Genomic DNA, 19,448 nt, shown 5'->3' with positions numbered 1-19,448 from the left:
CGCCTGGAGGCTCAAACAGGAACATCTGCACGCTCAGATGAACGATCAGTAGCTGCTGTAGCACCCCGGACACAATATCTCCTCCTAATGGTGTCTTATAATGAGAAAGGCTGTGAATGAATGTGGGTGTGTGTGCCTGTGCATGTGATCTCACTGCTGCTCCTGCTGTAATTGGCTTTTAATAGAAAATTAAGATGGAGTCGTTAATCACAGAAAGAGAGAGGGGCTTTTGTTTCACTCCCTGCTGCATTCTGCTTCCCTTCTCCTCCATTTCACCTATTATAGATACATTAGAGCGGCGTGCGCTCGCACACTTTATTTCCATCAATCCTTTCTTCTCTCTGCGCCCTTCTATCTTGGTGCCATACTCCCTAAATATGCTACAGATTACCCCCTCACTAATTTACTCACTTGACCTGTTTCCTACTTCTGCACATCAGACACATCTTCAATCATTTCTCTGATGCAGTCATCAAGCTCTTTTAGAAATGCTTTATTTGCTTACATTTGAGGTGAGTTTTTTTCGGTGTTTTCAGGATCTATCTCGGTGAACAGCCGCAGCATGCCCTTCAGCTCTCCAGAGGGCAGTGAAATCCTGGACCTGGACAGTGACATGTACCTGGGCGGGCTGCCGGAGTCCAAGTCTGAGCTCATTCTGCCCCCAGAAGTCTGGACGGCGCTCCTTAACTACGGCTACGTCGGCTGTGTCCGTGACCTCTTCATCGACGGCAAGAGCCGTGACGTCCGCCGTCTGGCTGAGATCCAGAGCGCCATGGGTGTCAGCAGCTTCTGCACCCGGGAGCTGCAGAAGAGGTGCAGCAGCGCCCCCTGTGGTAATGGAGGTCTCTGCAAAGAGGGCTGGAACCGGTACATCTGTGACTGCACTGGAACCGGCTACCTCGGCACCAACTGTGAGATAGGTATGGATAATTGTGATGCTATGATGATGACATACAACAATTGAAGGAGTTTGTTGTGTTTTTCCCTCAAAACAAAACCACAAAATCACAGAGATCCCACAGAAGCTGCCACGCAATCCGAACTCTGCTTGTAAACATTAAAAATGTATCTTAGATTTTGTGTTTGCCACAATAATCCCAGACGTGGAAACTCAGCATGCTCTTGAGGCTGTGCTGGGCGGGCCGGAGGAGCTGATGCTCAGGATTTGGCAGCGATGTGGCGGTGCAGCCGCGCCTGCCGCCACCATCTGTGCCAGTCACTCAGACCGGGGTGGCACACATCACAGCGCCGTGGCGTGCTGCAGTCTAACACATCGCCTCTGAGTCATCACGTGGGCTAAGTGTACACATTTGCCTCTCTGTGAAGGTGATTGAGCCGTGAGCGTGTCTGATTCTGAGGGTAATGAGGGAAGGACGGGCTGGATTCAAATCAGGGCAGACGATGCAATTCCATTATTTAAGGGCTGATATTTTAACAGATCCTCCTTGGCTGCTTGGATGACAGCTGCTGTTTTTCCTGAGGTTATTCTGCCATCTAGTGTTGTGTGGCGTTACTGCAGGAGCAGGTTTGTTATTCTAATACGTAAACCTGCGCTGAACCTCATTGGTGTCAACAACCTGAGTCCATACATTAACAGCGTAGGCGAGGGATCGATGTTATCGACCAGAAGAGGACTGCAGATTTTACTGATGGTGTTTTGAGCAGCTGTTTATTTGATCATAAATATTTATGGCGTGCTATTGATTATGGTAATTGACTGACTGTTTTGCAGTATTGTGGGCGTTTTATTTGTGGGACTTTTAACTAAGAAAAATGCCACAGGATTTATCAGCTTCTTGCATGAAGCCGGAATGTTCTTGTACTTTCTACATATGGAAAAGTTGAATATTTAAGTCTAATTCGGGAGAGTGACTCCGGTTTATCTATTGTGTATTGACCCGTAAGAAGATAATAAAAGCAAGTCTCCAGGGGATTTTGTTCACCACTACCTGTTGTTTTTTTTTCTCATTTTACGTTTTTTATCAACCAGCTTGTCTGTTCTTGTTCAGGTTTTTATTGTTATTTTTTTTAGTCGATTGCAGTTTTTTGTCTTCTGCTTTTTACTACTTTTTACTGATGAAAAAAGAAAAAAATGGTACTTAATTTCTGCTTCTGAAATAGTTTATATTAAGGATTAAAATTAAGAATATTGCTAGGGGGTAAGATTAAAAAGGTTTTTTAAACTTCTTCCTACTCTATTTCGAACTACATAATTGAGGTATCATATCTTTTATTTATAATTTACATAAAATTTTCCGTTGTTGTTTTCTTGTTTTTTTACCATGTACTTTGTATGTTCGAAATAAAGGACTAACTAACTAACTAACTAACTAAATGAAGACATGATCAGAAAAGGGAAATGGAAACACTTAATAAAAATGGTAGAAACAAGTTTTACATTAAAAGTAAGGGTAAAGATGTAAGTACTGACTAATAGTTTAAACATGAACATCTCCTATGGCGTTAAATTTACGCCAAAACTCTCAGAAGAGCATATATCAATGAACACATGGAATGCTCCACGGGCGCAGGAGTCTCGACGCCCGCTCCTCTACTCCTGTGTGCTCATGGGAGTATTCTTATGCTCCTGTGACCTCTCCTACTCATCGGTGAAAGTATTCTTCCGCTCCTAAAACTAGTTCTGCCCCCAGCAGTGAAAAAAACGAAATGTTTAATTTGCTGTTTGTGCATAAATGCATAAATCAGAACAAACCCAGTGACCTTTATGGTATTTATAATCCGGCACACCAAATGTGGGAATTGATTTGCAGTAGATTTTCAAAGCAGTGTCTGATTGATTGTATTTGACTCCATTCTGGATTTTTCACGTTATCCTGTTTTGCCCACATTTTCCTCCACAGAGGCAACAGTTCTGAGCTACGACGGCAGCATGTACCTGAAGATCATCGTGCCGGTCACCATGCACACGGAGGCCGAGGACGTGGCGATGCGCTTCATGTCTCAGCGGGCGTACGGCCTGCTCATGGCCACCACCTCCAAGGAGTCGGCGGACACCCTGCGGCTGGAGCTGGAGGGAGGCCGCGTCAAACTCACCGTCAACCTCGGTAGGTCCCCGCGTTTGTGCCCGATCAAACCCCCTCCCTCATCCACCCCGTGGTCTCACAGTAATGCTTTGCTGTCAGAGGAATATCGGGGAGAAGTTTCTGTATTTCATTTCTGCTCCAAACGCCCTCAAATACTCTAAGGACTCCAGGAAGGAAAGTAATGCAGGATTTGTTTACAGAAAAAGGCAAAAAAAAAGCTAATTTTGTTGCATCCAGCTGGAGAGTTGTCAGAAGATATTCAGCATTTAAAGCATGTGTCAAAGTCAGGCCCGGGGGCCAGATCCGGCCCTCTGGGTGATTATCTGCGGCCCTCCAAATTATTTTATTTTATTGTTATTAATGACCTAATGTTATCTTCTGCTCATTTCTAACTTGTATAATTTTGACAAAATATATTTTTATAGAGAGTAAATTATTGAAAGTTATTTAAGGTTTAAATTGATGTTAAAAAGTTACATTTTAAGGTTAATAAAATGTAGTTTTAGAGTGTTCCATAAATGTTTATCTTGTTCGGCCCACGACATAAGGTGTGTTTTGGATTTTGGCCCCCTTCTGGGATTGAGTTTGACACCCCTGACTTAAAGAGTTACCAAACAGGGAAGTTGGAGGCTGACTCCACCCACAGCTGAAATGTGAATATCCAGTCAGAGGGTTGGTAAACAGGACTGTCATCATTACTGGAGCTGCAGATCATGACGTTGGACTTAAATTCTTTGACCATTCATGTAAATTCAAATGTAATACATCGTTTCAACCTGGAGAGGAATTAAACAAGTTTATTTAAATTTGTCAAAAATTTGTCAACGACCAACAGACAGCACTTTTAAAGCCTCACTATAGAGGTCAACAGCTAAAAACAGTTGATTTAGGCTTTTGTTACCTTTTAAATGACCAATCAGGACAAAAAAAGCACAAATCTGTAGAAGTAAAGAAAAACAGAAAACCTTCCATTAAATAGAAAATGTAAAAGAAAACAGAAAAGTAAGTCACTTTTGTAGTTTCTTGTCAGTAGTCTGGTGTAACAGATGAGTACCAACAATAACTAAAAGCTATTTATTAAATCTGGGATACAGAAACTCCTCCCCTTCAGGATAACTGTTAAACCCGAGGGCATACTTTTGCTTTCTGTCTTCCATTCACTTTTAATATTTACTCTGTAAGTCCCCATCTCTTCATCCTTTTCAAAAGTTCCATCTCTACCAACAATGACGGCCAGAACCTGAGAGCTAACACCCCCACCCCCCTGTTTCTGGGAGCTTCACGGCAGCCCTGCTCCTGTCTTACTCCTCCTCTGGGTTCTGCTCCTCCACTCATCTTTTGTGGAGAGGTCAGCAGATTACCAGCTCCTCGATTGCTGTTTTTTTTTTATTTTTTTTTTTTAGCAGCTCTGAACCAAAAAAAGAGCATGACAGGGGTACGTGCTGAGATGTGGGAGCTGAAGCTGCTATGGAGACTGGAAAAGAGGGCCTAACGAGCAGAAAGTGGCCCTTCCAGTCCTCCTCTCCTCTTCCTTGCACGCACTCGGTCTGGCCGGGTCTCAGACGATGGAACTTTTCATCCCTTCAATGGCTTTGATGTCTGCGGCCCTTGGATCGAACAGTCAGAGAGACCGGCTCACAGCTGTGGGGTGGCAGGCATGTTCACACCACTGCAGATAAAGCCAGTGGTGCTGGGATAAAACAGCTCAGGATGAGGCGTTTGGATTTTGATACATGGTGAATGGTTTTTTTATATGTAAAGTTCCGAAATATTCCAGCAGAAAAAAATAATGATATAGCTTATTGGTAAATAATAAACAAGAAGAACCGTGAAAGCATATCAGAGAACAGACAGAAACCACGATTCCTTTCAAAATAAAAGATTTTAGTGTTTTTTTTTTGGTTTAACAGCATCAAAAGTTGTTAATTCTGTCAAAAAAATCGCTGTTTTTGTTGACTTTAGCGCCACAACTGCCACATCTCCACAGAGTGATTCTGGTCTCTGGCTGTTTGAGTCCACTATTCTGTTGTGGTTGACAGCTCTTGACCACAACCCAGTCACACACACACACACGTGCACCGTTTTTAACTCCATAGATGATGGAAGAAGACAAACATTCAGGTTCAAGACAAACATATGTGGCCAATAACGGCTGATTTAACATTTTAAGCCAGGAAAAGACGTTTGGAGCGTTTCATGAATCCGGACGCTCCACAGCACGTTGACGCTGCAGTTTTTCACACGTGCACGTGTCCTGTTGTGACTGGGATGTGCAGATCACCCTTTTTAGTGTTTGCATTGTTTCGCTAGTTCAAAGCCAAAGCGCTGCAGGAGGCAAGCAGATTCCAGGTTGCAGAGCTAATCATAAAGCTAAAATTAGAAGTGTGACTGAAGTGGTGTAGATAGAGGAGAATATAGACCTTTACCCAGAATGCACCAGAAGCAGAGCGGGGTTCTGCAGAAATCCACGCCTTTTATTTCATTATTTCTTTAAAAAAGATAATTGCAAACGTGTACAAAATCTGACAGAAAGGTTTTTTGGCTTTGGCTACAGAGTGGAGAGGTGGAGTCACTGCTGCAGCGCCAGCTAGTGGTGTAAATGAAAATCAGCCTCACATTAACCCTTTAAAAACTTTTTATGGCTTTGGGTTGTAATTTATACAATAAATGTTTTTAAAAATGTGTTTTCAAAATCTTTTGGCTGAGCAGGCAGGTAAAGGTAAAGGGTTAACCCCTTAATGCATTTGGCTTGTATATGCATTTGTAAGTGTTACTTAAAAGCAAAAACATTAATGACTTTTTTTCATAGCTGGAAATAATGTAAAGTATAAAAGTTTTGATTATTCCCCCTAAAAACTACAAAAAAAGACACAAGTTGCTGATTGGTTGTATTTTTTTGAATTGAGACTTTTTAGAGTCTAAAAACCACCTAAGGCTGAGACATATTGGCTGAAATCTTGACCAGTCTTGTACTTTTTTTTGTTTTTTTTAACTTTATTTTTCTCGCATGTTTTTCAATTGTCATCATTTACAGACGTGGATCTTCAACAACAACAACAAATAACAAAAATAAATAAATACACTACACAGCACTACAGTTTTTTGTGTTAATTCAAAGCTTTAGGCATCAGAATCTATTAATTCTAGTGGGTTTCTGCACCATTTTTCCCGATTAAAAAAAAAAAAACATTTTAACATTTTTAGTTGAAAAGACCACTGACAGTCTTGTTTATTTTTCCCACAATTTTTTTTTTATTGATTTTTGTATTTGCAAACAGGTATAAAATCTGAAAAGGAATTATGCATAGTAATAGTAATAAACCCTTATATCAGGCAGATACGTACACAAAATAATAAAGAGTCACAACAAAAATAGCATAGGGCTACATTTAAAAAAACAGACAAAAGAAAACAAAAATAGACAATAAATTATAGGCAAACAGCAAAAATAAATAAATAAAATAATGATAATGAATAAAATAAGAATAGTTACAAAAATCTTGAGACTGATTGGTGTCCTCCCGTAGCCGAAGATAAATGAGTTTTCCGTTCATCAATATAAACACAAAAAGGTCCTATATTCTGTGAAATTCCTCAAGGGAACCCTTCAGTGTAAGTCTGATTTTTTTTTTCAGTTTTAGAATATTAAATCTTATATTAGTCTTGTTCTTGACATGTAAAGTAAAGGGAACTCAACTTTGTTTTATCAGATTGGTTTTAAAAGTAAAGACTATCCTCTTATGCACATAAATGTCATTTTTCGTCTGTTTCTTTGATGGTCCTCCTCAGGCGGGTCACTGGAAGCATCTGTTCTTTGACAGTATCCTCCAGCTTTCCGTCTTGCCTCCTGTCGTGCTTTGGCTGCATTCAGTTAAACCGCCAGGATTTGGGGCGGATTTTCTGGTAAAAGGGTGACCCTGACCCAGAGCCTGTCCCCGGATGGTGGCCCCAGAGCAATGTTGGATGTCTGCAGAATGTACCTTGAAGGATGTAAAAAATGCCTTCTTTCTTTTTGTCTCTTCCTTTCCTCTTTTCTTTTCTTTTTGATCTCACCATTTCGCTCTCTCTCCCGCCAGATTGTATCAGGATAGACTGTAGCCTCAGTAAGTGGTTCTATCCATTTTTCTGACTCAAATGTATTTGACTCTCATCCTGACTGTGTGGTGGCGATGTATCGATGATAACTGACACCTCCCTTCATGAACATCTTCCATTTTCTGTTTTTCATTTCCTCTTTTGCATTTTTCAGAAGTTATGTCTCTGTTTTTCCGCTGCCTAATTATCAGATTTTCCATCTTCGAACCCCTCCACCACACTCAGGCTTGAAGTTTCACCATTGCACCCCCTGATTATTACCCACAATATTCATTTTGCTGTCAGCCTTTCCTAAAGAGCAGCGTGACACCCCCTGTCAGGGTTTTTTCCTCTCATGCGTCGCTGAATCTGCAGGTGCTGCTTGTTTTTCAGTGTCAGTCAAATTGTAGTTGTGGACCCTGGAAAGCTAATTGTTTGTCCACTACGAGATGTTACCGCCCGGCGAGTGCTTGTTTCAGATGCTTTGGCACAATAGCAAACTGTTCTTTTCATTATGTTCATTGACATTTGAACATGTAAGGTAAGTGGTGCAATGTCAAAAGAAGAAAACCTGATGTTTGCAAGAGTCTTTCTGTTTGTCTGACTGAGAAAAATGAGGTTTTATCCTTGGAAAGCTCCAGATGTCATTATTATGCTAAACCTCCACTCCGGTCATCTTTTAATCCAACTGAAAATCAATCCCTGCTTTCTTTAAATTAATGAATATGCAGTTTTTAGCCAAAATTAAAGCAACTTGTGTTGTTTTCTTGGACATAGTTTCTGCAGAGCAGCAGGAGTTCATCAGAAATGTCCCTCTAAGTTGTGGAAGGGCAGAGTAAGCCCGGCCCCACTTCCCATCATCCATCTGTTTACTCTTTCTCCTGCTAGCTCACAGTGCCTCGTGACCCCAAGCTAACATTAGCGGTGCAACAAAAACAGTTGTACAGTTTAGATCCAGATTGCTGCTCTGACGAGAAAAACAAAGACGTTCATGGATCTATTTGTCTGCAATGGGGCGGAGCCAAAGTCACTTTCAAACAGTAGTTTTCCATCTCTCAAATAATATTTAGAAATGCAATTTTAAGCTTATTTTTTTTACTCATGTCCTCCATCATTGGACAAATGCTACAAGAACATCTTAAAACCCTATTCTGATTAGAGTGGGTCTTTAAACAAGATGTACATTTTCTCATTAATATTCCTCTCTATTTTCCTTGCTTGGGATCACACCATATTTGCATTTTTAATATATATTTTTAAAAAGTAAATTTGCTTCACAGAATTGTTCTTTTCTCACTTTTTCCAGCTTGATATTGAGATTTATTTCCTGATACTTTTGGAAACTCAAATACAAAATGAATTTCTAAATTTAAGACACTACTGATTATGTCTTACTGTTTAATTGCATTTAAATGCAATTAAAAAGGTGTCACATTTTTAGGTTCAACAGATTTTCCTTTTGATTAACAACAACTATATATTTGCATTCTGCAGTCAAATATATTCTCTCATTTGATTCGTCTGCTGTTTGTCTCTGCTGTGGTTTAAAGTGATCATCACACATATGATAAACTGCCCCTAACATGGGTTTATGTCAGAGGTCTGTAACCTGCAGCTCCAGAGCCACATGTGCCTCTTTTATCTCTCCATGGTGGCTCTCTGGCTGAAGAAAAATAAAATCAAAGTCATTTTCAAAAAATGTAGACTTTAGCTTCTATTTTAGCAACATCCTAACGTTTTTTGCTAGTTTGTTATCTACTGGGGGTTTTAGGCTAGTTTAGAGTTTAGCCTCTATTATAACACAGGTTTTTAACTAATTAGTTTACTGAGGAATTTTATGATAATTTGGAGTTTAGCTAGTATTTTAGCAAAATGTTGGTGTTCTCAGCTAATTTGTTATTTACTCAAGTTTTTTTGGGAAATTTAGAATTTAGCTTCTATTTTAGCAACATTTTTTACTAATTTTGAATTTTAGGCTACTTTGGAGTTCAGCTAGTAAATACGCAACAAGCTAGCTTTTTTGGCTAATTTGGCCTCTAATGTGTTTTTTTTTTGCTAATTTGGAGTTCAGCTTTTAATTAAGTAACGAACTAGATTTTTCACTAATTTGGCATCTACTAATGGTAAAAGGTAAAAATATTTAAAAAATCAAATTTTGAGACTTGCAAGTTTCTTTTTGTATTTTCGCTTTTGTTCAGACTAAAAATATTTAAAATAATTCACATTTGTTAAAAAAATAAAACCAAAAAAAACACAAAACAAAAACAAAAAGAAGGTCATGAATACAAATCCAAATGTCTTTAAGACTAAAGTAAGACTATACAGCTCCTCCTAGGTTCTGATCAGTAGAAAATGAGCCCAAATGACTCTTTTACTGTTAAAGGTTTTTGTTTATGTGGTCATGACGCAGTACCTCTGCGGAGCCACTCGATGGCAGTGCAGCCTCAGCTTCTTTTGAGCAGGAGCTGCAGGCTGAGAGTTTTCTGGTCTTGTTTTTGCTCAACTGCTGAGCCCTAAATCATGTCTTTGTTAGCCTCGGTTGGAGTGGCTGCTCTTATTATTGGGAACCATCTAAATTCGGGGTGAAGGTAATGTCAGATTTGGAAGGATATAGACTTTCATCCAGATAATGGCACTTCCAGCTCCAGTATTAAGACCACTTGAGTGTTTGATCTTTTCAAACAGCAGATCGTTGTTATTCTAGCTGTGGTGGTTTGGAACAGATGTTTATTTGTTGAGGATGATGAAGTAATATTCCACGTTGCTGGTCTATTTTATTGGTGCACAGTGGTGCCGCAGCATCCTGGAGAGTTGCTAATCTGCCACACGCATGACGGCGCGTAAGCTGTTTCAAATGAGGGGGTGAAAGAGAGAGAGAGTTTGTCATAAAGGAAATGCAAAGAGGGACGAAGGAGGGAAACTGCTGCTCTGCCAGAAAATGACAATTCAATCTCCTCCAGAGTCCTTCCATTAAAAAAAGACAGATTTTTTTTTCTGGGAAAACAACACAAAAGTGTCTTTCATGGTTAATCCAATTATATGAATAGCAAAGAAGATGGGGGACCGTTTTGTGAATAACAGGGTATTTTTCTGCCAAATATTGGCTCAGTCACTGCTGCCAACGCTGTACTTTATCTGGTTTGACTGTTTGACCTGTGGTTTTCTTGGAAGTTTCTGTTTGAAAGTGTCAGCCAGGTTTTATCCCACCGTCCTCGTAACCTTCCTCCCTTCATCACAGTTGTCTTGATGCACCAGAGCTCAGCTTTGGCCCACAGGTTCGCACAGGTCAGAGTGTTAGGCTGTTTATACCTGTGCTCTCTCAGCTGCCTGCAGCTCCTTCTCACTGCAAGGTGGGATGGGATTTGGTGACATATGGTCAACATGTGGGGTACAAGCGCTCCACCTGCTAACGGCATACCCTGTGGTCCGTTCATTCACCTGACTGAAACACACCAACCCAGCAGGTGTAAGGAAACAACTCAGAAAGAAATGTTCACGTGTCTCGTTTAAGAGAAGACATTCAAGAGTAAATGCACAGTTCAAATCAGGGGTCTCAAACTGGCGGCCCCCAAGTGGATATTTGTGGCCCTCTCCTTAAAATGAAAGTTTATCTTCTGCACTTGATGATAGCTTTGTATTTGCTTTGTGATGTTTCAGCTTCATGCTTAAAACTTTGCATTTGCTATTGTCGATGGATCTGGTCATCAGAAAAGTCTTAAGCAACAGTTGTTAGCGTCGACTTTATAGGACTTGTAGAAGATATTGCTTAGTACTACATAAACATGAACAAATGTTCAGTAAACACGTTCCAATGGACCAAAGACGGTGGATGAAAAAACATATTTTTTTTCACAAATGGAACCCCATACGACCCAGACTCTGCCTTCAGTGCTGCCACAAACCATTATTTTAATAGTCGACTGATCACTGATTTTTTTTCCCCGATTAGTCGACTGATTGGATAATTCGTAAAGTGGATGTAAAGCACACACCTTAACCATTATTAGCTTTAAACTAACTAAAAACTAGATAAATAGCATTACCTGTGATTATGCAAGTGTGAATGCTGGAAGCTGAATTTGGCTGATGAAGATACTGAGATTGATAGCTGAAATCACTGAAGCTGATAGTTGAAACCATTGAAGCTGATAGCAAGCTAAAATGTTATTTAAATGCCAAATTAGCCTAAAAACAGAAAAAAAGCTTAAGTTAGTCAAAATAGCTAGCATGCAGCTGGAATATTAGCTTAACTCCAAAATAGTCTAAAAAAATCGTAATAAATGCCAAAATAGTCCATAAAGTTAGCATAATGTCATTATGACTTTCAACTTTACTACACTCTGACTCCATATAATATAAAGTAACGAATAATCGACTATTAAGTTAGTCGTCAACTATTTTAATAGTCAATTAGTCGTCGATTAGTCGACTAATCGTGGCAGCCCTACCTGCCGTCAGTGGCCCCAAGGGAAATTGAGTTTGAGAACCCTGGTTTAAAATATTTCAAGGTTTTGTCAAACATTCATGACCTTTGCTCTTCTGCTACATTAGTGTATGATGGCAGAGGATCCTTTGAAGTTGTTTAAAAAATGATGCTGTGGGTAAAAGCAATTATAATCTGGTCAACATGTCTTTATCTAGATTTTGAGTATTTGTATTGTCATGACACGTACTGCAGTAAAGGTATTGGATGTATGCTGTGGTCATAAATAGCCTGGGAGACACATGTCATGACGATCAGTAAGAATGATGCATCCATGAATCCGAGACACTGGCAATAGTAGATGCTGTGTTTCCAGATCTCTCTCCACTCTCAGCACTCTAATTCTTCACACTTTGAAGACCATATATGGTATTTCCTCTTCTGTAGTTCCATTGCTATCTTGTTTTGAACCCAATACACTGGTGAGAGCAACCTTCGCTGCTTCCTGTTCCATGTTGTAGTTGTAGGCTTCTAAGTGGCAGGACACATTTAGCTTGTTTTGTTCATTTCCCCCAATAATCCGGAACAAATTTTCAGTCTGATTCCATCTAAACGGACCCTGATCCTGGACCAGGACCCGCTTTCTGACCCATATTTTGAGGTATTCCAATCAAACTGATCGCTAGTTTACTCCGAGTTTCTTTCTCTGAATAGGCTCCATACTCGGAGTGGAACAACTGAACCAAAATGGCCACCATAGACGGGCATTATGGGATGTAAACAGAGTAGTGGAGCAGCGATGAGACCCAGCAACTCATTGAAATGTGTTCAGAAGAGTTCACATTGCTTCTCATACCGTTGTCCCGACAATATATCTGTCAAACACTTATCAGCGTACCTTCTTAGCTGTCATCTCAGTAACCATCTTACAGAATTCGTTCGCCGTACCAAAGTAGCAGTGAAAAGTGACCTTTATTAAAAACATTGAAAATTAGTTGGGGAAATATAACGTTTGGATAAGTGAACTATACCAACAAGGATTACAAAGTTTAAGACTTTTATGAGTCGTTCTCTCATTGCTTTGCCGAACCGTTATCCTGGCCAATGACTGAAGAGATCTTAGGTCATGTGGTTTTTCTTACAAGCTTTGGTTCAAAACTGAAATGTCCAGTTGACAGCAGTCGGAACACAGACCAAACACAAGATTCAGGACTTTATCTGGACAAAATGAAGCTGACTTAGTGAAGACCTACAGACTTTTCCAGTCTGATTACACCTTAAGTTACACTTTAATTCCTTATTTTGCCAATAAGGTGAAAGGCAACATAAATGCCCTCATTACTGCTACTTTAAACTGTAAACTTAACCATGTTTTCAACAATATAAATGACAAAAGCTGTGCTGTAGTGGATGGAACTGATGAAATTCCTGAGTTTTTATTATTATTCATTATATCTGTTTAAAACTTCTATTAGTTTAAAATAAATTGAAAAAGAAAAAAAAAATCATTTTGCTTTATTTAATGCAAAAACATAACAAAAAATTGACATCCAAACTGATGTCATCTAACACTTAGTAACTTCCTGACTGAATTTAGGATTTGAACAAACTGTGAAGCGTCAATAATGATTTTCTAACAGAGAATAACAACATTTCAGAAAAGAAAAGTGTTCCAAGTGCTGGTGATATCACCAGTATCAAGTCTCGAAACTCTTTTCTTATAAAACCAGTAGATTATCAGAAACCACAGGATGTGCACACAGAGCAAAGACCATGTTAAAGGAGACTTAATCAAATACATGACAAATGTTTTAGTGGGTATAAAGAGACACGCTGTGGTCAGTCTGACTTTGCAAGTCAAAGCAAAAAGAAAGTCAGCATGTGTAGATCTGGATCATAGCTTCTTATTGGCCAAAAAATAATAAATACAAGAAAATAGCTGTATTTTTAGCACCAAATTTAACGTGAAGTGTGACAAACGACTCACACACACGAAAAGATTTCTTAAAAACCAATTACTGCACTCAAATAGTCTAATTTATTTAACTGCAAACGTATCACCATGAGCTGTTATTTAAGCATGTGTTATACTGTATGTGTTTGTTATTGCACTGTCGTTTCGACCACAACATATATTGTGAAAATGCTACCATAATAACATAAGAAGGCAATAATAAAATGTCAGGGGAGCTTTCAGCAACACCAGCTTTTACCTGCTTCACACATTTACAGCAGAGCTTTGCTTTAGCCTAAAATCCTCCCTCTGCACACACAGGATGTGTTTGATACCAGGAGAAGTCCAGTGACTCTCAGTTCCAGTTTGGTCTTTATTTCATTCTTTACTCATTTTCCTGTGGATCACAAAACTGAAGCTGAATGAGGCAAAGGAAATCTTGTTTTTGTGACAACTGGACATATGGAGAGAAAATTAGGCTCAAATATGGTTGTAAGCTAGCTAGTGCTGCCACAAAGGATTATTTTAAAAGTCAACTAATCACTGATTATTTTTTCCGATTAGTTGACTAATTGGGTCATGCACAAACTGGATGCTAACCTCAAAACCTAATTATCATTAGCTTAAAACGAACTTAAACTCAGATAAATAGCATTACCTACGATAATGCTAGTGTGAATGCTGTAAGATGAACTTGGCCGCTAAAGATGCTAGTGCTGATAGCTGAAGATGCTGAAATTATTAGCTGAAATAACTGAAGTTCATAGCTAAAATCATTGAAGCTGATTGCTGAAAATACTGAAGCTGATAGCCAGCTAAAATATTAGCTAGATTCCAAATTAGCCTAAAAAAAAAAACAACAAAAAAACTAAAAAAAAACTAGGTTTAGGTAAAATGTAGATGAAATGTTACCTTAACTCCAAATTAGCCTTAAAAACTGAAAAAAACGTAGGTTTTTAGCATGGAGCAGAGAAAAATAGCTAAACTTCAAAATAGCCTAAAAAAATGAAAAAAAAACCTAAATTAGCTAAAATAGCTAGCATTTAGCTGAAATATTAGCTAAACTCCAAAATAACCTAAAAAAAAACCTTAATAAATTACAAAATTGTCCAAAAAGTTAGTAGAATGTCATTATGACTTTCAACGTTACCACACTCTGACTCCATGTAATATAAAGTAAAAACTAATCGACTATCAAATTACTTGTCGATTATTTAAATATTTGATTAGTCATCGATTAGTTGACTTAAAGCTAGCGGGAGAGCATGTAAATAGATGGATGACGGAAAGTGAGGGCAGACTTAGTCTGCACCAACAGTCCCGCCCACAACAATTTCTACCACTCTGCAGTAAATATGTTTTAGAAAACGTCACAGGCTTATTTATTTTGTCTCAAAACTTCATAATCATAGATAAAAGGCCTCAGGGAACACTTTGAAAACAGATCAGAGGCGGATCTGAGTGGGACTTTAAACACAGGTCTCGACTGATGCATGGGAGTTTTAAAAACCCGATACATAGTTCTGCATTTTGAGCTATTTACGGGAATTAATCTGTGAAAATAGATGGAAATATTTTATTAGATTCTGTTGTATTAATTCCAAATTCCTCTTTAATCCTTCAGAAATAAAATGGTTGAAATTTTCACTGTCAACAGACATTCTGGTAAAAACTGTCAACATGTGGTCTTTCTAATTTTAATGTTCATGGGTGTTTTCTAGGATTAAATCAAACAAAAGTAGAATTGATTTGTAAAATCATCTGCAAATTAAGGATATTTAAACATATTTTTTAAAAAATTCCCTCTTTCAAGTTATTGATTAAATCTTATCTCATAAAAAAACATTTCCTTGAAATAACACTGACGTCATCTGCAGCCTTGACCTTCAGTTTTTCTGTATTTGAGTCTGAACTGAAAACCAAGAGGTGTTTTTTTCATGTTTGCGCTCCCAGGTCTGGTCTTGACATAACAGCACATTTATTTCTCAGTGTTTGTTCGCAGGCCTGCTCAGAAAACATTATTGGTTTGTGGCTCAATGCATCCAGAGTCTGTTAGCAGATATACATAGAAGCCGGGATATCTGTGATGTCACCACCAATTGTGACCTCTTTGTAAACATCAACCCTTGTTAGGATGCTTCCAGATCTGTTTCCACCTCAACAGTTCCATTTGTTTCTACTCCACTAGAAACAGGACTTGTTTTCCTTTTTACTGTGTTCCAGCCATTTCAGTTTGGTTTAGATTTTTTGACGGTTTAACTCCGACATTTTCTGCACACCAACAGCATCAGAAAGCAACAGTCTTAATCAGTTTTGGATATTTATTTAGGCACCATTTCACAAGAACATGGATTTTACAACGCCTTACAAACAGGCTAAAAAAAATCCAATCAACTCAGATTGTAATAATCCAATCTATTCCACTTCAATCCAAATTGTTTAGTGTTGAAAGAACAAAAGTACCCTATTTAGGGAAACGGCAGAAAGAAAACATGATGAGAGGAACCAAATAAAGCAGCCTGGTCAACAATGCAGAGCCTGCTTAGACACAATCAAGGATTTCTTCATTTGAGCAGGAAGTAACCACCTTCAGAACCAGGACAGCAGCAAGTTCTGAGTATTTGGAGCTTCTCAAGAGAACTCTTCTCAATCAAAGAAATGGATCTAAGTCAAAATATTTAAAGAACGTTTATTATGTTTATATTTTTTGGCTAAATATAATCATCCGACTTGGATTTAACTATCTATAGCTGCATCCCCATTGCACAAATTAGATTTGTGATGCTAAATTTGCCAAATAAAAAACTCACATTTATGGAAAAAACGTTTTTGCAGGTGGGATTTGAGGCGTGTCAAAAATGCAGTGGAAACACTTTCTTCGAATTAAATGAGTCACATGATCAACAACCAGACACCACGCTTAAGCTGCGGTCGCATATACATCTGCTGCCACGTGATGAGGAGGCATCGGCAGAGTCTCCACAGCTGCTGCCGCCCCATTTTTCTGAAAATCGCCGGCATGGTCGTGGATGCATACTGAGGCAGTCTGGCTGCCTGGTAGACCGGGCAATGTTCCCATCTCACACATTGTCAGCGCACAAGAAAATATGTGCAGCGCACAAAACAAAATGACGTATTACTAACGTAGACCTACACAATTATTTACATCTAAAGCAAATGGACTCTCGGTCAGCTGGGAACCATTCTTCATTTTCTCTTATTTTCTGCCTCTCTTGAGTTTCACCCGTTCACATTAAAGTGTGTATGCACAGACACACAGAATTTAGAGGGACCATTCCTGCTACCCGACCACCGCTACGCAACTTCCAAATGTGCCAGGGCAGTGACTGACTGATGTCAAGACATCGTCCGGTCGCTGATGAATTGTAACTTTTTCTTGAAACATCAGCGGCTGCAGCACGGTGTGTAGAAATGTGACTGCTGCTGTCCGGTTACAGGTGGCACCCTGCGACCAGCCATGTGCTGAACATGCAGAAAACTGATGTTTAGTTTATTGCACAATAGCATTTTGGTATATGTGACCACAGCTTTAGCACCACTGTACAGCAGGAGCCACAACTACTACACAGATCATCAGAAGTTGGATCCACAGCTCCTCTGTAAAACCACAATTTCATTCGTATCTGCTCCCATGTAGCTCGTCGCTCCATGGCCTGAATTAGACGCCGATGTCTCCTTTGATAGATGATGATGATAGCACTAGTGCCATGACAGAAATTTGAATGTATCTGCTTTAATTCAAAGTATTGTTCACATATGTTTTTTAATGGCTGATTATATGAGTTGGTTTGTGTTTATTCGCATAAATATAATAAAATGAAAACGGTGTGAGAACATTTTTTCAACATTTCTAGAATTTTGAGGATAAAACAGTTAGCATGAACCGTACATGTTGAAATATTAGCTAAACTCAAAAATAACAACAACAAAAAAAAAAAAAAGCGGAAAAAATAGCTTTAGTTTTGTGCATATGTGTCATGGAAACAGAAACACAGATAGTAGGGCTGGGTTGATTAAATCAATTCATCAATTTGAATCTATTTAAGCTTAAAATATCTATAATTGAGTCATAAAAATATAAATCGATTTAGCACATAAAGCTAAAGTCCGCTAACGTTTAATGGAATTTCCCATAGGACGCTAATGCTAACACTCGGTCGACTTAAACCTACATTTGACTAAATTAACATCTTTATAAACTCACAGACAGGAATTTTACAAACTCTTTTAAGGAAATATTTTTTTAAAGTAACCATTTGTTACTGAAGCGCAATCGCCACCTAGTGGCCAAACTGAAACGTCCTCCAGGAGAAGCAGAACAATGTTTCCAATGTTAATGATCTGAACATTTTAGTTAGAACTTCTCCTTTAGAGAATCCATGTAACTCTGGATGATATTAACAATCTGATTATTTCACTGATACATTTACAGGATGTGAACTGGATCAGATTCATTTAAGTATATTCAAAACATATTAAATCATTCATGTATTTCTAAACAAATGTGTCTAATGTATAAACTCAAAATTTAATTAAATCGAAAAAATCAAAAGAATAGAGAAAAAATTGTATCGAATCAATTCAGGCTTTTGTGAATCGTATCGAATCGTTTCTGGAAATTATAATCGACACCCAGCCCTAACAGCTAGTGATATACTTGCACAAACATCACGAGTGGTGGAATTTAGTATGAATGTTTAAATGTAGAGCAAATCTGGAACACAGGAGGATAAAAAAGATTGAACTGTGCCTTGGAGGATTGTTTTTTTTTTTTTTCTCTCTCTCTTCTTGTGTTTCTGCTCTCTGTGACACCTGGGGAAATGTACTCCCTCCGTCTCACTGGGAAAGGAGATTGCCTTCCAAGCCCGTTTTGGTCTATAACAAATTGTCCAGATCAATGTTCCGGGATCTGCTTGTAGCCTGGCTCTAATTTTAAAATCTCAAACAGACAGAAATATGCTGTGCTTCTGTTAAAAGGAGCCCGTTCACCCTGAGCTCAACTGAAACGTTTAGACACTTTGGAAACCTGTCATTATTGTTTGTTTATGTAGTTATAGCTTGGACCTTGTGTTTGTGTGTGAAGGAGAGACTCTTCAGAAATCCACTTTGTGTGTTCTTCTCTTCTGCCTATCCTCCTTTGATCTCTTTAATGCATTTTTTGATATTTTCAAGGGTAACAACTGTGAAGGGCATTACATGATTGCCTGCTTCTTTTGTTTGGTTAGGAGGACATTACGCATAAAACAAACGCTGTAGAAAAGCAGTCTTTGTTAGAAACTATGCAGCTGGTTGACTAGAGGTCAAGTGATAACATAAGCTGACCTCCAAACTGCTCAGTGCATTTTGATTTTAACATTGAGTGAAATACTATTTTAATTATGTTCCACACATTGACAAAGATTTCTTGTTTTTATGTACAGTGGAGGAAATAAGTAGTTTGTATCTTGCTGCTTTTGTAAGTTTGCCCACCTAGAAAGACACTGACAGTTTGTCATCCTAATGGTTGGTTCATTTAAACAGCAAGAGAAATCCATTTTAATGGATCTATTTACATTTCCTTGAGGGGAATAAGTATCTGAACCCTCTTGCTGGAAAGATTTGGTACGTTGTCACAAAATCTATATTATTAAGCACAGAACTCAGAGGTTTCTTATAGTTGTTGACCCGTTTTCTGCACATATCAGAAGGAATTTTGCTCCAATGACTTCTAAATCATTCAGACTTGGTGGCTTTTGTTTAACAACACTGAGCTTCAGCTCTCCTCATAAGTTTATCGGATAAAGGTCCAGAGTCTGGCTGGGCCATGATCTGATTCTTCTTTAGTGACTCCGTGGTTGTCTTGGCTGAATGTTTTGGGTCACGATCGTGTTGGAAGACCCATCCATGACACATTTTTAACCTCCTTATGAAGAGAAGGAGGTATTCACTCAGG

At 38.7% G+C, this 19,448-nt stretch overlaps 1 protein-coding gene across 7 annotated transcripts in view; it reads left to right on the top strand.

Moving 5' to 3' along the window:
- Positions 1-19,448, top strand: part of nrxn2b (neurexin 2b) — an 802,710-nt gene that overhangs the window by 365,223 nt on the left and 418,039 nt on the right. For 6 of the 7 annotated variants that reach the window (XM_024287560.2, XM_024287559.2, XM_024287558.2 and 3 more), the window contains 3 exons: positions 537-920; positions 2,862-3,065; positions 7,121-7,147. In XM_024287560.2, coding sequence (XP_024143328.1) covers positions 537-920; positions 2,862-3,065; positions 7,121-7,147 — 615 coding nt within the window. The remainder of the gene's footprint in view (positions 1-536; positions 921-2,861; positions 3,066-7,120; positions 7,148-19,448) is intronic. The other variant, XM_024287557.2, reaches the window with a different exon arrangement.

This window comes from Oryzias melastigma, linkage group LG18, assembly GCF_002922805.2.
Source record: "Oryzias melastigma strain HK-1 linkage group LG18, ASM292280v2, whole genome shotgun sequence".
Lineage (NCBI taxonomy): Eukaryota > Metazoa > Chordata > Actinopteri > Beloniformes > Adrianichthyidae > Oryzias > Oryzias melastigma.
Note: the sequence above shows the minus strand (reverse complement) of the source record. Positions and strands in the feature narration are given on the sequence as shown.